Here is an 18,538-nt window from a genome sequence, read left to right as displayed (position 1 = left end):
TGAAATACTGAACTGTCCATCTAACGGATGTGTGCCCCTTACACTCTACGCAAAAACTAACTTCCAGTTTCTTGAGGAAATCGGAAAACCACCTCTTCCCTTTCTGACCAGCTACCCAAATGGTTGAGCAATGGGACAGGGCACGTCACTACCTCGGAGTTTGAGCGTGGGCTGGCTTTTCCAAGCTTTAGGCATCATTTCTCTTCGTGCCTTCAGGACAAACTGGCTGTTGATAAATTTGCAGATGCTGAATATGTCGAAGGTGACTTGGGGATGAATGATGGAGAAACACTCGTCTAATCGGATCTTCTGGGTTAGGAGTCCTGGGACATACTTCTGGATATTCACTCCAGCTTGCTTGATCCTTAGCTATCCACAGGGGACAGGCGTAAGACCGGGGCCTAGGGAGCAACCTGCCCATCAACTTTCCCTTGGAAATACTATCCTGGCCTTGCTGGGTGACTCACTGCAGGGGGAGAGGGAGGGACCGGCAATGGAATAAACACTGTGGAAGAATTACGTTACAAACCGAAGCTGTGGCTCACCTCCGAAGGAGAAAAGCCATCTCTCTGCATAATCAATACAGTTGACAAGGAACAGGTCAGACTTCCCACTTGGGCTAACTAGCTCCTCCCCAGCTCTGAGACTGCCCGCTCTCTCTGCCCCTGGTCCTCCTCCCACTCTTGAGAATTAATCAGCAAAGAAACCAGCAAATGCACCAGGCCTGGGTGAGGGAGTCCACCATGGAGGCGAGGAGGCCTTACCACCATCCCCAGGGAACACACAGAAGGAAGGGCAGAATGAGTTTCCTCTGCCCAGTGTCCAAAGCCAGCACAGGCTGTCCAGGACTTAACTTTGCAGCCATGTGGACTCTGCTAAGCTATAGAAAACAACCTAACTTTACAGAATAAGTATCATTAAGCTCCCTGTTAGGTTAGGCCCAAAACTGAAAAAGGAGTAGATTAGAATTTTAAATATTATTGTAGCAATAACGATATGCTCCTGGCATTGTGGAAAAGTCGAGGTGCACCGCTTTCAAATGCTCTGGTTGTTTCTTGCAGGGCTGTTTGATTTCTCAGGTCAGCTCATGGCAAGCAGAGAGGACCTTATATGAGAAATGATGCTGCTGAATCTGTACCCAGCAGCCAACTGGTCAGCATTGATTCAGCATGTCTCTGCGTTCAAGTAAACATCAGAGAAAATCACGAGGGCTGAAGGCATTTTAACTGATTTTCCAGCCAAATTGTCCTTTCAGCGAATTCATAATCAATGCAGTTGACATGTATTTTTTATCCAAGGAAATGATAATGATCTGATGGCACCTGCTGTGGGCCCCCTGCCAGCCCATCCGAGTGGGCACAGGCCTCTGCCCACCTTCAAGGGGCAGAGGGTGGAGTGTGGTGGGAGCGAGACAGCACAGGGCAGTGAGTGGTCTCGTTTAGAATTCCACCCTGATGTCCCTGTTGGCATCTTTTGTCTCGGGGTGTAGGGAATTTTAGGGTCACTCCCTTTTTAGCTAATGACAGACTTTCTCATGCGCTCCCTCACTCAAAGTCCATGGTCCGGAGCCTTCCACACCTGCCAAGATCCTGCACTCTGTTTATGGAGGCTGCCACAATGGAAAGGAAGTGGTGCCAGGCTAAATCCTAGCCTCGCAGACCCTGCAGACTCCTCAGGGACCTGAAAGTCCCTGCCAGCCCTTAAGGACTATAGAATGTGGCCTCCCCCAAGCCTGTCCCCAGTCCAAACTACAGAGGGAAAGAGCCTCTTACGGATTCATCAAAGACAATGTGGAAAGGAACTGCGCTGCAGAAGGTCTTCTCATCAATCCAGAGCCGCTCGGGATAAATCGGCATGAAGGTGTTCACGAGACGTCCTGGATGTAGTAAAAGAGGGTCAAGTTCACAGGCAACTCACACCCTCAACCTGGCACAGAGCAGAGCTCTGGGCGGTACCTTAAATGCTTCCCAGGCAAAGTGCCGTCCCTGCCCCCTATCCTGGGCTCCTCCGCATCTCCAGACGGCCACAGCAATTTTTCTTTCAAATTAAAACAAACAGAAAACTCACCACCAGGTTGAGAAGCCCGCTGCCCACACCCCACCCTGCCAAGTTTCTGCCCACTGCTGAAAAGTTTCTGGGCCGACTGAGTGGGTCTCGCCACAGAAACAGCCAGCATTGAGATGGTGACAGCCAGACAATGAGCCAGCGAGCCGAGCGTGTGTGCCCAGCCCGGCGTCAGAGATGTTTGTCAGGGAGCCTTTTAGACGGACAGTTTGGGGTGGCACATGAAAGTTTAACTAACAGCCCTATTTGGTGGTGGGCAGAGATTCAAAACAGAGCCGTTTTGATATGAAAATCCCATAGACAAAGGGTGTCAGTTGCAGGTTTGATGGCCTGGTGGCTCCAGCGGCTCAGTGCGGCCCTGGAGCTCTGCAACTTCCTCCCAGGCTCCGTCGTCTGGCCCCTCCCGGGTGGTGAGGCCTCTAGCGCTCTCTCCCAGCGGGCCGGAGCTCTCGTTCTGACTCAGTGTGCCGAACCGCAGCCCGGCCCAGGGCCCGCAGGGCCACTAGCAGGAGCCTGCTGCCTGCCTTTTCGGTGGGAGATGGAGGACCTTGTCCATGGTCATACAGCTCCTCAGGGACAGAGCCTGAAATCTGCTCTCTTGGCTGCTGGTCCAGTGTCCTCTGCACTACTGGGCACGAGTGTTATTCACAGACTGCTGGCTGGAAATGCACCCGGGCCAGAAGGCCTGAGGCGCTGTGGAGAATCCATTGTTCTTGGTAAGTGGCTGCACCCATCCCCTTTTCCTTGTACACGTTTGCCAAGTGGACCAGTACTGACCCTCTCCAGGGGTGTTCCCTGATTACAGGGGAGGCCCAGCACGAATAAAAGGGGCAAAGCAGGCAGGGGAGAGAACGACATTTCTAAGTCAAAAACCACGCCTGCCAATCCAGCTGTGCAGAAATCATGACACCACAGCCATCAAAGCCTTTGCCCCCTGGGTGTGCACCTCGCAGCTGCTCTGCTCTGAGAAGCGAAACCGAGGTCAGGGGAACAGCCCGCTCACCTTCCCCAAGCCTGAGTGCACTTCTCACAGCCTCCCAGCGGGATCTCCTCACAGGACCAGCAGAGACACTCCAGTACCTCTCCTTCATCCTAAGGAAGGCTGCCTCCAGGGCCTGCAGAGGCAGGGAGAGAGATGCTCGAGCCAGAGGACCAGCAAGGCCTTCACAAGATCCCCTTTAGCGAGACTGGTAAGCCCCCAGGTTTTCATCCAGTTTCTCTGCCAGAGGCAGCAAGAACTTTTTACAAAATCTCAGGGGTCAGGGGGTGCTGTCAGGAAGGTCATACATGAATATCTCCTCTTCCCGTGGCTGGAGTCTCTGCAGTGAATCGCCCTGAGGGGGCTTTGAATGCCCTAAGACACGAACATCGTGCCCTCCAGGAATCACAGACTCAGCTGGTATCTGTACAAGCTACGTGGACACAGAGAGCCACGCACCCAACAGATGTGGTCACTCCGCAGGCTGCAGTTGGGGCAGCCAGCCACAGGATCTTAAGCTGACTGCAGAGGCCTGACGGGCACCAGCTGCAGAGGTGGAGTCTCAGGACTTGAAAAGTCTGTAGATTTTAGGAGGATTGCAAAATAAGGCACCAGATCCAAATTTCAGGCATAATGATATTTTTATAGGTAAAAATGTTCCAGGCCAGGTCCATCCCAGAAAAACATTCTGCCAATGTTTATCTAAGTTATCTTAACCCAGAGGTTCTCATGGGAGAGATTTGTCCCCTACCCTTGCCCTAGGGACCTTTGGCAATGCCTGGAGACATTTTTTTATTGCCATGAATGGGGGCAGGTGCTGTTAGCACATCGCAGGTAGACCAGGGGTGTTAACTAAACATGCACAGGACAGCCCATTGTAACATAGAATTTTCTGGTGCAAAATGTCAATAGAGCTGAAACTGAGAAACCCTCCTTAGGTAACCATAAGGTCCATTTGATTCTGCTCTTTGCACAGATTGTGCTAATTTATTCCAAGAGTGGCAGCCTCGTGGTGTCTGGATGTACTGTCTTGGAGCCTGTCTGTCTGTGCCCCTCACCTGTCTGCGGGGCTTCTGCACAATCAGAAACACAACGTGCTCCTTCTTCCCCGTCCTCTCCTCCTCCTGATTCATGCCAAGGACATCCATGGTCACGTCAATGTCAAAGAAGTCTCTGGCCACAGCCTCAAGGATGCCTGCAGCAGAAGGACATGTGAGTGTCTCAGTAAGAGTGACCCGGGCAGCTGTGTGAGCGGAAGTCATAAAACCATCTAGGGACAACGTCGGGTGAATGTTCCAGGGCTCACCCAGCCCAGCCCTGCATCAAACAGGCAGATGAATCCAGTTTAGAAACAAAGTGAGACTCAGGTAGAGGCTTAAGCTGCACATGGCTGGATTCCAAATATATCCCCGCCTCCTGCTTTTAGTTCATTATCTGTTTATTCACTTCAGAAACATATTTAACTCACTAAACGAGGAAGTGAACGAACTCTGGAGATAATCTGAGTGAAATCCAGTTGTAAAAACAGGAAGGACTGTGTATTAAAAAGTTTCCCTTGGGGATCTGTCCCGGGGTCACACGGTGAACTTGGGAATAGCCTGCATGAAGGTGTTTGTCTCACCACTGTTTACAGTAGCAAAGGAGAACTAAAAATCCAGCAGTGAGCTAGTTAATTACTAAGAAATGTTGGCAAGCCACTGAGTGTGACTTTAAAGACTATGAAAACATGGAAGGATGTTTTTTCTACAATGCTGAATACAAAACAAGTCGATACAAAATAATATTTGCAGTTATCACAGCTATGTAGAAACTCACATAATTAAAAATGTTGAAATAAAAATGGAACATATCCCTTTGTTTGGCACTATGGAAAATTACTGTAAGGCTCAAAGACTTTGGGAGTGACGGTCGAGATGCCAAAGAGTCAGACCCCAGAAGAGCGGGGCTGGCTGCCGGCCACGGTGGGGCATCGGCGGGGCATCGACCTCGCTCTGAGGCCTCACGGCTCTGGCGATGCCCTTCCCATACCTGGCACAATGTGGCACAGACCCCTCCGGTCAGAGTAGTAGTGCAGGAGCGTTTTCCCATCTACTCCTCTCTCCACACGGAACGACGGTGCGTTCATCTCCTAATGAAAAGACACAGCAGGTTTTTCCCATGAGTTGTTCAGTCATGCTTATGAGGCTTGGTGAAGCCACAGAGCTTACCCAACACACCACACAGAATTTCATCTCCCACTCTCTCCCGAGACATAAAAATAAAATCTACCATGGTTTTGACCCCTATATGTCGGGAATTTTGTATTACACCTAATCCCCTAACACAGCACATATGACTTCCCCAGGATCACACGGCCAGTATGTCAGAGCTGGTCTGCAGCCTGATCGGCCCACCAGACCCCGGCGCCAGGGCTCTTTCCACCCCCTTTGTTCTTGAGAAGTTCGCACCGTAGCATCAGGATAGACCAGCTCCTCCCATTTAATACCTACAAGGGTGCACCCTCTTGGGGCACGTCGGCAAACCTAACCCCACTCTATCCCCATGACAATCCTTCAGCAGAGGCTGTGAGCATTAAACTTAGAAATGGTGGAGAAAGAGCTTGATAAACTCTTAAGGGCCCTAAAAATAAACTATTCTGTGTAACATAATAAATTCTTATTATGAGATGCGTAAAAGCTACTTTGCCTTTTCAGAAAAAAACATTTTCTTCTCTAAAAAGGAAAAGGGAGTCAGGCATTTGAATTTCCAGTGATCTCTACAAACCAGAAAGCCAAGGAATGACCTCTGGAAGGACGCGTCCCAATAGGGGAATCAGTCTCCTGACCCCTCAGGCAGCGCCCCCGCGGGTCATTCAGGGTCGGGTTTCCGATTCTGGCCCTGCTGAGTCTTTCCTTCAGATACGTGAATGAATGAAGCTGGCTGTACAAGCTGTTTATCAGCTCTTCCCAGGCCAGGGAGCCTGAGGAGAGGTTTTGCGAATCCACAGGGCCCTTATTGCCCCCCGCCTTTGTTCCTGTTGTAATCAATCTTCTAGATTCAATTCCAAACCCGCAGGAGCCGCTCTCAGAACAGGCCATCCCTGCACAAAGCCCACCTTTCCAATCTGCCCTGCTTGGATGCTGCCCTGCTATAAGCAGCTTATAGATGTAGCCAACAGGGGCCCCTTTCCCATTCCTGTCCCCAGGGAACCCCTGACACCTGGCACCAAGGGGCCCACAGGTGCCTGCACCTGCTCCCTCTCGGCAGAGGCAGGACATGGCCCAGGACTGCTACGGGCACTTGCTTCCCCTCAGAGCCATCAAGACCAGGCTCAGACAGCCTTACCTGATAAGAGAGCGCCAGGTAGCTGTGGAGGGCATCTAGGTTTTCGATAAACTCTGTGAGATTTCCTCCCAGGGTCCGTAACATCCTGTCGTAACCAGACATCTTGCAGAATTTAAAGAAGTGCTGTCCAAAGAGCTTCAGGAGGGCCTCCATGGAGACACCTGTGGGATGCAAAGCACACCCCCAGATCAGAGCCCCTACAGAGTGATTGTTCTCACCTGGACAGTCATTTATTTCCAAGGAGCTCCAGTCCTGGCAGTGTGGTGGGTCCTCGAACTTCCCTCTAAGGCTTCACTGTTTCAGAGCAGAATGCCAGTATCAGCATCTAGATCGTGGGGCCACCGGGAGTGGCCCAGTGCAGCCCTGGCACCTGGAAGGTGCTCAAGAAACACGAGACCCCCTAACCCTACCCAGTCTCTTCTGCAGCCCAGAAGTGGACGGGAAGCTGTCAGATGGTTGAATCCGGCTCCCAGAACAAGGTTCACTCCGGGCAGGGCAATCTCCCTGCCATCTCTAGATATCTTTAAATACAACGGCCTTAAAGCAGGATGAAAAGTGTCTTGCCAATTGGCTTCAGCCCCGAAATCCAAGTTCACTATGGATTGAACTTGAACTTAGAAACGGTGTCTTTCAGACCACACCCCAGGGGAGTCAGGATGCGGAGAGGATGAGAGAGGCAGAAAGGGGAAGTCGTCACAAGCATTTGGTACCATCTTTGGGGGGAAACCAGGATGATCTAAGTTTGTTGGTATTGGTTTTTAGTTGCTAGATCAGTTATTTCTGAGGTGGCTTTTTGTGGATAAAATGAGAGTTCCTGTGGCCAGGATTCTCACCTGATCCTGGTTGACCAGCTCACTGCACACCTGCAGGCAATACATCGCTGTTGACTCTGTATAAAGAGCCCTGCCCAGTGCTCTGGGCGACACGGTGGCAGGGCTGCAGGGCTGCAGGAGAGCAGAGCAGAGGCTGGAGTGATGGCAGAGCTGAGGACAGAGGCCCAGAGGGCGGCTGTATGGACAGAGTGGCCCAGAAGCAGAGACCGGCTTGCTGCCTGCAGACTCGCTCTGAGTGAACTGGATTCTAGTGACTGACCTGCCACTGTGGAAATAAAGTTGGGTATAACCCTTTCACCCCAAGAACGTTCTACTGTCATTTCTTCGGTCACACTGAATCCATAGTGAACTTGCCCAGGGCTGAAACCCATTGGTAAGACAGCCTGAATATCCCAGGTCCCACTGAATTGTTCTCCTAAGGGCCACGTTTTTCTTTTCTTCTGAACTGTGTGACCGTTCTGAAGGGCAGGCACCTCGTTCCACGTGTTTCCTGTGCTAGAGACAAACTTGGTGCACCATGAGTGCCTGGGGGTGGGCCCTGGACCCCCGCCCCAGCCGTGCTCAGGTTGGACAGACAGTGTGTGAAGGACGCTTCCCGGAGAGGCGGAAGTGTTTGCAAGGATATGTTATACTCCCTGAAACATGCAGTGAGCAGTTATTAGACTCACTGCCAACATCTTGAAAAACAAATGGTCTTCCTATCATGTCCCCTTTACAGGTGAGCCCGTCAAAGCTGACAGTTATCTTTGTGAATTGACCCAAGTCGCTCAGGGTGGCAGAGACTCTAACTCTAAATTCGGCACTAGCCTCTGGAGAAGCAGTCAGAGAAACAAGGGTCTCCTGCAAGGTGGGGCTGCTTACAGGTTTTCACCATGGGCAAAGGAGACAGGCACCCATCCATGCTGGTGGCCTGCATGCATCTGCGTGAGAGAACATTCTCAGGTTTACAATGGTGTGGTAACTCACAGTTGGTCCTGGGGTTGCAGGAAGGCCTGGCATGCCCAGGTTTTCTGGAGACCCACAAGGTTCACCATCCCCAAGGATCTTGGCTGGATCCTTGAGGGGCCCTACGATGCCCTGGAATTGGCCGGGTCTGCAGTTCACACAAAGGCGTTCCAGATCTCTTGAGCTGTCTACCACCAATGCCTACCGGGGTGGCAGGCAAACCGAGTCGGGCGGATACTGTCCAGCCTCTGCTTGCTTCCTGAGATGGTCTAAGCAGCAGATTCCCTATGGTTCACTGTTCACAGCTGTATCATTGGGCAACTAATTGTTCTGCAGTCTGAGCAGGATGGAGTCCCCACTGAGGTGGGGTGATCTTGTCAAAGATGAGTACATATAGCCCCAAAGTGAATTATCCAGGTCTTTTGAATCAAGACAAAGCTTGGGGTGATAGGAGGCGAGGTCTAACAGCCTGTGTCATTGGCCTCTGTCGGTCCTCTGCGGTCCTACCCTAGCTGGACACCGGCAAGCTTGTCTGTAGCAGCAATCAAGAGCCACCTGCTCACCCCCAAAGGGAACTGAAATAAATCCCACTCCAGTCCTTTCCAGTGCCTGTGAGTCCTGGGAGGCGAAGAGAACATGACCAGGCTGCTCCTTCCCCGCCTCCCTCCACCCCTCCTTTCCTGCCAAGTCCAGCTTGTTTGAGCAGAGGAAATAGAGCTGTGCCCGTGCACCCCAGTGTCCTGTGACCTGCCAGGGGGGCACAGATCTCAGAGCCGCCCTTCTCACAGGCACCCCTCTCAGGAGGACTGGGCCATCACAGGCTGAGCAGCTAGGGTGATATGACCGGGTCAGCCTTGCACAGAAAGCCTGCCTGCTTGGCTTTTCATCTAAGTCTGTAAGCCCACAAAGATCCATGACATCACCTGTTGCAGAGCCTGGCTGTTCGGTCCTGGGTGCCCAGCTCCGTCAGTGGGAGCAGCAGGTGGGCTCAGAGACTCACGGGCCTTCAGCGCAGGTCCCGGGGTCGGGTGTGGCGGTTTCCATCCGGCTGGGTTTGGAGTGCTTCTAGGGTTCTGGGCTGAGAACGCTTGGCTCCAGAGGACAAAGTCACTTTGTAAAATCCACATCTGCATCATGTCATTCCCCTGCCTCAGTGAGCCAAGCCGGGACCCCATGAGTCTGGGTCACAGAGGGTCTGAGTTACATAGCCAAAGGTGAGGAAATGCAGAAGGGGAGTGAGCCCAAGGTTTACTGAGGTTGCAAAGGAGAACCTGCAGCATGCTCAGTGCTCTATCCTTCATGTAGCAAATGATTGGAAATATGCACCTGTCTGCTTATTTGTGCAGAATTAAGCCCCAGAGGGATAAACCAAGGACCGCTGGGGCTGGTCACATACAAGGCCTTGGTGCGAGTGGGGGGAGGTAAGGGAACAGCAGAGCAGAGGCCCTGGCTCTGCTCCGAGCTGACTTTCTGGACAGCTCTGGTTTGGGGAATCATGTTAATGACTCATATACTTAAAAATTTTTTAAATAAGGTCAATAAGGAGAGGGCAAACACTAAGAATATATACAGAAACAGAGTAACAGAACAACATTTCAACAGGACAGTTTTGAGTGACCGAAGTATCCGGGAAAAAGTCAGCCCAGTGATATGTGAACACAGCAGTTAGACTGCTTTGTCCTCAGACCACAGACAAAACAAAACACCTTTAACAACCATTTGAGCGTGGTTGGTAGGCTCAACCCGCAGTGGTGCTGGTTGGCAATTCTGAAATGACTTTCTGAACATTGGAGGATTAAGCATACAGGCAGGTATGTTGTGGATAACGGCAACCAGGTTGCTCACTGTGTGAGGATGAATTACAGTTACGGAACAGGGAAGCGCAGCAGGAAGCCTGGGGTGAGACCAGGAAATCTACCATAAAGGGCCACGAACCGCATCACGGTGTAGATGGCGAGCTGACAGGGAGACAGACACAGCAGAGAGTGAAGCACGTGCTCGTGTCTGTTGGGGCTCCCCTGGAGAAATGGCAGATCTTAGGGCTGAAGCAGGGAAAGGAAAAGAGGAATCCGGAACACCTTGTCATGCCAGAAAGCGGAGCAAGCCCAGACGGATGGCGACGCGTCTAAAGGACGCGAGGGCCAGTTTGGAGGGGCTCCTGCCGGTGACTTTGGAGAATTTGAGCATCAGGATAACTAATGAAAGTAAAGAGTGCAGCCAATTAGAAAAATAAGAATCAAGAGCTCACACTGATTTAAGTATATAAATGCGGGAGCGAAGTAGAAATCCAGTGAATAGACGTTAAGCAGTGGAGGAAAGGCACGCTTAGGAGACCCCTGCTTGACCACCCTCAAGATGGTCACTCCAGGCAAGAGTCACCAAGGAACAGTGACAGTGGGAAAGGAGGGACCTGGGGTGCCCCTGGGTCCGTACCTAGGCTGGGAGTATCTTCTCACAAGACACCAACCACAAAGAGACAGACAATGACCTCACGGCAGAGAGACCTGGCAGGTTCCACCTTAACCGAGCGACCAGTCACCGCCCACCACGGGGGCAAACAGCAGGACATGCCCCAGAAGTGCTGACCTTCCTGCCGAAGGAGCAGAGCCTAAATTAGATGGTGAGGAAGGACCAGGTGATCCTGAGCTGAGGGGCATTCGACAAATAGCTTTCCAAATGCCTGACCAGAACCTTCCAAGGAAATCGGCATCACAGAACACGAGGACCCAGGGGCTATTCCAGACGGCGAAGCCCAGATGTGACAAGCGGCTTGACCAAGGGCTTCCTTTTGTTCTGAAGGAGGCCGTGGAGACAACTGGAAAATCCTCGCTAAAGGTCAGGCAGTCGCAATATCTCAACATTCATCTCCCCCGTTGGGTAGTCGTGCCGTAGAGAACGTTTAGGGATGAAGAGACATCATATCTGCAACACACTAACAATTCAGGGGAAAAATTACAGATACAGAGAGAAGGATAAAGCTAATGTGGGAAGGTGCTGACACTTGGGGACTGTGGGTGAGGAGTACATGGGGAGTCTTTGTAACTATTCTCACAAACCTTCTGTGAGTTTGCAATTCTGTTACAGTAAGAAGTGTTCACTGATTGTCCCGAAAAGACCTCAGGAAATCTAGTCCAGTAAGACCTCAAAGACCACATCCATCCACAGCCAGTGAGGCACAGCTGGACCCTGAGACCCTGGCACACTACAGATTTTGCTGGGTATAATCAGGGCATCACGATTATGTTTTAAAATGTCTTTATCCTGTTAGAGACTCATACTGAAATATTTACTGGTGAAATTATGGGAAACCTGAGATTTGCTTTAGGACATTCCAGCAAAAACGAAACCAGAAGAAGGGTGGTGGTGAAATAAGATTGTCAAAACAGCAAGGCTTACTGGAGCTGGGTGAGGGGCATGCAGGCTTCAGGGCACAGGTCTACTTCTACGCATATGTAAAAGACTCTGTTAAAAAGTGTTTTTGTTTTTTGAAATAGATGACTTCCCTGTCATCTCCTTCTGGACCAAGGCCTACAGGCTGCCCAGCCCAGGGCACACCAGGGCCTTGCATACGTGGATGTAAAACGGAACAAGATAGTGCCTGTGTGGCTCAAAAGGCATACCCAAATTGTAATCACATACACTAACAGGTTAAAAATTGACATCTAAGAAAATGAAACATAAAATCTCTTTGGCAGCTGTGGTAGAGAAGGAGCCTGAGTGGGTCACCAGCCGAGTCTGGACACAGGTGTCCAGGCCCCGGCCCCCAAGGCACCAGGGCGCTGTGAGAGCAACACGCTGGGGTCAGACCCTGGCCTGAAAGCCTGGGTCCACGAGCTGTTTGACAGACCAAGCTACACACACACCTCCCAGGCACCTGCGTCAGAGAGTCCCTGCACAGGCTGGACGGGGCAGGGTGGGGTTAGCAGGTGCCCACGGTTCTAGAAACCCTCCCGGGAAGCTCTTTGGAAGGGGCAATGGTGCAATTGCTGGGAGGCCTGCCTCCCAGCCCAGGGTCACCTGGAGACAGGCTGCACACCGGCTTAGCAGGCACCTGGGAGACGTGGCTTCTCTTAGAGCCGGGCTCCGGGAGCTGATGGAGCAGACAGGCTTCTCGCTCCAGCGCCTACGTCCTGTCTCAGGCACAGCTCAGCTGGGCTACTGGAGGTGCAGGGGGCAAATGACAGGGGAGCAACACACGTGTGTGTGGTAGGGATGACCCCTCGGTGCCCCAGACTCCCCCCAGCTCGTTGTCACCACCGCACCTTGGCCACCCCGCCGGCCCCTGCTTGACTCTGCGGGTCTGAGTCCAGCCAGTGCAGCAGAGGAGCAAGGTAGCAGGCAGCCCCTAGCTGCAGAGCACGTGCTGCTCACGCATGCTCCCCTCCCCAGGCCTCAGTGGCCCCCCACTCCCAGCTTCTCAGAGACTTGGGGCTTCTCCCAGAGGCAGACTCCCGAAGGTTTCTGGCGTCCAGCAGATGAGCCGGAGCGTGAGACACACAGTACCAGCCCCACCTGCATGGGGACTGTTTATTTTCATCAGAGAATTTCTCTGAAATTCAAAGGAAGGAGGAATAAGCTCAAGGCCTCACCCGGCACGGGCACATTGCACATCCCTGCTGCAGTCCGGAGAAGCCCCATCTCTGCAGGCTTGGTCACTGTGCACCTGAGGCCAGGTTTTCCCTCAGCTTCTGAGGACTGCAGGCCAATTGCCGGGCCTCAGAGACACAGTGAAAACGCCCATTCAGGCATGTGTTACATGGCCATGAGCCCAGGGTCAGTGACCCAGGACACATTCAAACAGGTATCTTTAAACCGAAACACACACAACAAGCCCATGCATTTATCTGCTCAGGAAAATGCTGTGATCGGACGCTCTCGGGAACTTACTTCTGAAGATGCCCCAGGAGCAATGGCTCAGGGTTTGCTGATTCAGGGCCCACAGAGACCTTAGAACAGGACTGTCATGAACAATGAGGATCCACTTGCTTAGCTACAGAGTCCTTTCCGACTTACCCAGGATCCGGCAGGCCTCCTGGATGAGCGACATGGTGATGACGTCGTCATACACTGTGTAGGTCAGGAAGCCTTCCTGCACCTGTGCAGAAGCTCTGCAAGGTAAACGGGGACAGTGAAACAGCAGCAGCTGGAGCTTTGCCTCGAGAATATATGCCCGACCGCGAGATTGAATGGCGCAAGACCCCCCGACCGTGAAGCAGTGGCGGGTTCGTGAGTGCCTCCAGGAGGTCTTCCTGAGATGCCAGCTGCTTCTCAAGCACCCACAGGAGGCTCCGGTTTTCCCCAGCTGATCTTAAGGTCATCACTCTCACCCCCAGATCTTGGGCATTGTGACTGATTTTTGCCTTTGAGCCCCAGCCAGTAGCTCTGTGCCCAGGGCGGGTGCAGAACCTGACGCAGGGCAGTTCAGGGTTATGGACCTCGTCCCCTGAAGCAGACAGAACCTCACTGTCTTGCAATGTGGCCATCTGAGCCCCTGGTGGATGCTAGTCTTGCAGCAGCTACCAGACCTGGTGAGTAGGCTTCACTGGTAGTCAGAGGGCCTGCTGCCTCCGTGAACCCGGAAGCTGTGGTCAGCAAGTCAGGCAGTTCAGGGCAAAGAGGCTGAGCAGGGATTGCTTCCCTGAGATGAGGACCGACAGGCAAGGAAAAGCCTTCTGGACAGAGATGTGGGCTTGGGGGCAGCACGGACAGTGTCTGGAGAGCCGAGGAGAGAACAGAACATCCGAGTTTACCCCAGAGCACATCCCAGAATCCTGGAACAGGGAGAGGTGTGAGATCTCCTAATCCAGTTTCCTGTCCGATGAATCTGGCCTTCTGGCTCCTTCTCAAGCACGTCAGTGACGAGGGGCTGGCTCCCCTGCGAGGACGCGCCCTCCATGCACCCACTGCTCCCTTCGATAGAAAGCTGTCTTAGGCTGAACCGAAACCTGTTTCTGGACCCTGATAATACCTTTTGTTTATTGAGCACCTGCCTTTGGCCAAAGAGATGCCTTATTTCTGATGGTCCCCTTTAGTGTCGAGGACACTGATGCTCAGAGACAGCTCACCGCCGTCACTCAGGGGACAGGGAAGGTCCTGGGCATCCTAGTGCCAGCGAGTGAGGTCTCCCCACTGCGACCTCACCCACTGGCACTCGTTCTGCCCTCTGGGGAAACGCACACTGGGTGGATCCTGCCTCTAGACACCAAGACTCCAACATGTGGCGATCCTTATTCATTCCTAAATCTTAATTTTTTTCTGTGCAAGTGTCCCTTTATCCATCTGGGCTTTGCCTTAATCACTAAGGCGGGGCACTAATGCCCTTTCTGACAGAAGGACTGGGGATGAAAAAGGAGAACTGGGGTGAAAGGGCTTGGAGAGCGTGCACAGCTGCGCATACATGCAAGAGAGTCATGAAAACCCGAGGGGCGCCGTGTGGCGGGTGGTGACTGAGCTGGGGTCAGGGACTCTGGCTCCAAGCCTGCCCTCGGCCACAAATCACTCCCCCTCTTAGCACCTCAATTTCCTCCTCTGAGAAATAAGGGATATGGTTGGTGAGGTCAGTGTTCCTCAAACTTTTTTTTAAATGCATGTTCCTCCCTGCCCACACATTCCCCGGGGATCGTCAGACAGCCCTGGGGGCCCCCAGAGTTGGCCAACGCCAGACTAGAAGCTCTCTGGATTTCCCTCTGCCTGTGAGGTTTCCTGATTGGGGCCAGGTCCGTATAGCAGTCTCCAGGCACCGCAGCACAGCCCTTCAGAAAAGCTGGGAGTTGGGCCTGGCAGACAAGGGGCGCTGTTAGCCATCACCACGCCCTCAAGTGGGGCGCTCCCCAGCATGCTGGCATCACTTCCCACCCCCCTCCAGGGACTGTGAACCTTTGTGAAAATTCGTGCCCTGCTTCCAAGCCTATGAGCAAAATACAAACTTGATGAGTAAGACCCAAATTTAAACTTGGCACATTGTCCTAATTTGTTCTGAAGGCCTCAAAAGGGATTATATCACCCCCAGGACCCTTGGAAACCTAATATTCTGGGGCTCACCTCAGTTCTCTGGTGGGACCACACATTCATCCCTGTCTGGGCCTGGCAGCCTCTTCCTTCCTGTGAGTTGAGCTGACAATAATTTAGTGTCAAATATTTATTTGGTTTGTATGTTTCTGGGATGCCAGACATGCCTAGACTGTTAGGATTGCACGGGCTCTGTCAGCCTTGTTTACTGATCTCCACGATCTTGCGTAGAACCCTTCCCAGAGTGAAAGCACACTTGCATACTAGTGTTATGAAAGATTAAAGAAAATAAATAAGCCAATTGATCTATGTAATGAGATGACAAAACTCTGATAAGAAGAAGGGGAGAAAATTGGTCATCAAAAAACATTTTTAAGAGATGAGGGGTTGCAAAAGCAATGTGGAGATGAAGAGTTCAGTGCTACCACTCACACAGGGAGTGTATTTCACGTAATGTGGGAAGGCCGACCGCAGAGGTGCTCACGTACACACATATTCAACAGGTCTGATGAATCAGCATTAAAGTGGAATAGTCAGCCATTAAATGTGTGTCAGTTAGTCCCAATTAGTGATTCCCAAAACATCTGGGCAGGAAACCAGAGCCCGGCTGCCTGTTCCAGGACAATTTAGAAAGCAAAATAAACATGCAGAAGACTGGGCCCTGAGGATGGTGCCTGGAAATCTGCATTTTTTTAACCACCTGTCTCAGATTACTCTCCAGGTTGGGAAACCCCTGCTCAGAAGCACTGTCTAGGATTCAGTCTGGGAAGGCAGCCGATTACGAATTAGAGCTCTTAGGTTGCTCGACGTTACTAAACATGCAATGGTCCTAAGAGTCCAGAGTGAGCCACAAGGTCCACAGGAAAAACGATCAGCGCTTTGTAGCAAGTTCCAGACCAAGAAAACGGGCTTGATTCTAAGCTGTGGGGATGGTTCCTTCAAGAGCTGCTGTCTGGCGGGCAGGGAACTGATGGGACCAGCGTGTGTGACTGTGGCCTGCGTGCAGCTGGGGGGAGGAGCCTGTCCTGGCGCCATGACCATCCGGTACTCAGAGGGGCGTCAGCCTGCTGTTCTTGAGGCAGCACTGCAGTCCTGCGTGACCCCCGCACCCCCGGCCATTCCTCCAGCCACTGGGCAGTTCCCGCAACAGGCCCTGCCGGGTTCTCCCTCCCTCCCTCCTGACTGGCCACTCTGACCCACACTCAGATTCCGGGGCCCCTCCTCTGAGCTCCTGAGTCCCATACACGCCTGTCTCTGCACTGGCTGCCCCTGGAACCTTCAGTGTCCCCACCCACGGGCCTCCTAGACGACAGCTCCCAAGAGCAGGCAAACGTCATTTGGTTCCCTATCTTCAGTGCCTAGCACTGCAGCTGGCGCACAATAGGAACCCGTTATTTATAAGAGATTTACGAAATGTGGGCAACCTAATGCAGCAGAGGCCTGCACGCCCGCTGTACCAGAGCCAGGACCCAGGGGACTCACCCCGGCTCTGCCCGCCCGGGCTGGCTGGCTTGGAGCGAACCTCACTGCGCCTCCACTGCCCCACGGTCACAGTGACAGCGCTGGGTACTCGGGTGTTCTGTGAGGATTTGATGTCCACCTGCCCTGCCCTGCCCTCTGCCCTCCCCAGCCAACCCATGGTGCCATTCACTGAGAGACACCCCGCCACTTTAGCCAGCAGTTCTCAAACTGTGTTCCAGGGAACTCCTGGGGGGTAAGATGTTTTCAGGGGCCCATGAGGTCGAAACCATTTTCACAATAAAATTAGGACTATTTGCCTTTTGTACTGAGCTCATACAGCATTTCTTCATGCTCTACACAGAAGCAGAGTGGGCACCTCAAGGAAGGGCATGTCTGTGGGCGTTTCCATGAGCTGCATTAGCTGTGTCCCCACGGAACCTCATCTCTCCTTGAAGGAGCCCCTGACAGCCGAACAACAGTTCCTTAGCCGTGGATATTTGACACACATTTTCTTAAAAAGAACAAAGTTAGCCTGTCACTTCTAGGAAAGCAACTGGCAGAATTTGGTGCCAATGATAAAACTTGAGGTTTCACGTGGAAATTGGAATTTTGGAAAACTTGCATCTGCCATTGTGAGCTCTTAGCTTCTCAGTTCTCAGAGGCTTTGATGGGGTGATATGGCAAAAGCGGATGGGATATTTATAATGCATTATGTCAGTATTCGTAAGATTTGCACGACTCAGCTACTATTTCCCAAACGACTACCACCCCACAGCACAAAGTGATGGTAAGAGAATTCTTTCAAAGCGGAACACAGGCCGAGGGATTTTCAAGTCAGAGTATGAAGGTCACTGGTGTTCCACACTCAGCATTGTAACTGATCTTGGAGAAAAATCACAGGTGGAAATTTTCTGAGGTTTGAAAGAATCTCTGCAATTATCTGAAAACAGTATGAAAGTCCCTCCTCCTTCTGTACTTTCTTTATATTTCAACAAAAAAAAAAACACAGATTACAACAAAGAGCAGAAGGTGAAATCCAGCTATCTTCTAGTAAGAAGCATTAAAGAGGGTTGCAAAAAATGTGAAACAATCAATGTCACTCTTCTCGCTAATTTTTTTTAGTAAATAGCGTTCCTCATAAACACATGTTATTTATGCTGGCATATAATATTATTTTTAGATGTATTAATAGATAACCATTTTTAAAATTTCTGTTTTAATTTCCAGTACAGTAAATACCAAGAGACAAAAGCTCTTTGGAGTCTTCAATGAGTTTTAAAAGTAAAAATGATTCCTAAGACCAAAATGAGAAGTTCTAATGGAGCCCAGAGTGGATGGGACTTGCTTTGGGACCTTCTGACCGGGCTCCTGGGAAGGAAGCAGCCCTGCCCAGCCTCCTCCAGTTTGGGGCCGCCACCAGCCCGGGGTGGGGGCAGAGTCCCCCATATGCCCTGGTGGAAATCTCCAGCGCCCCTGGGAAGGACTGCGGGCCACCCAGCCCCGAGAGCCACCTTCCCCAGTAGACTCAAAATCATCCAGATCTGAATGTGCCCCCCCAACGGCAACTGACTGGGGGCCACCTTGTCCCAGAGAACTTGCCCTAAAACGGCGTGGGAAGGTGGGGGAAGGGGGTGAGACATGTAGAGGGAGATGGGGGACTGGCATTCTCCTGGGACTTGGCACCAGGAAAACAGCAAGAAAATGCTGAGAAAGCTATAGATGTGCAGAAAGAAATTTGTCTAAGCGATCAGTCAAAATAAAACACAGGAAGAACAGTTCTCAGCTAGCCATGCTAGGAATATCCATTCTATTCCCTTTGTGGAAAATTACCTTAGTGAATCCTTGTCATATAAATGGGCAAAAGCCAAAGATGCAGGGAAGATATTATAAAAGTGGGTCGGCAGTTAACCCATGACAGTGATAA

General features: G+C 51.8%; 1 protein-coding gene across 3 annotated transcripts in view; it reads right to left on the bottom strand.

Moving 5' to 3' along the window:
- The window catches only part of LOC108401443 (guanylate cyclase soluble subunit beta-2-like), a 43,341-nt gene that overhangs the window by 12,902 nt on the left and 11,901 nt on the right, over positions 1–18,538 (bottom strand). For 2 of the 3 annotated variants that reach the window (XM_037011588.2, XM_037011580.2), the window contains exons 4-10: positions 13,159–13,253; positions 6,368–6,528; positions 5,072–5,171; positions 4,102–4,238; positions 3,068–3,179; positions 1,773–1,876; positions 153–369 (exon numbers count right to left, since the gene is read on the bottom strand). In XM_037011588.2, the coding sequence (XP_036867483.2) occupies positions 153–369; positions 1,773–1,876; positions 3,068–3,179; positions 4,102–4,238; positions 5,072–5,171; positions 6,368–6,528; positions 13,159–13,253 (926 nt within the window). Of the gene's footprint in view, positions 1–152; positions 370–1,772; positions 1,877–3,067; positions 3,180–4,101; positions 4,239–5,071; positions 5,172–6,367; positions 6,529–7,200; positions 10,792–13,158; positions 13,254–18,538 lie in introns of those variants that run through there. The other variant, XM_073230140.1, reaches the window with a different exon arrangement.

The sequence above is a fragment of the Manis javanica genome, chromosome 1, assembly GCF_040802235.1.
Source record: "Manis javanica isolate MJ-LG chromosome 1, MJ_LKY, whole genome shotgun sequence".
Classification (NCBI taxonomy): Eukaryota; Metazoa; Chordata; class Mammalia; order Pholidota; family Manidae; genus Manis; species Manis javanica.
This window is presented reverse-complemented; position numbering and strand designations above follow the sequence as displayed.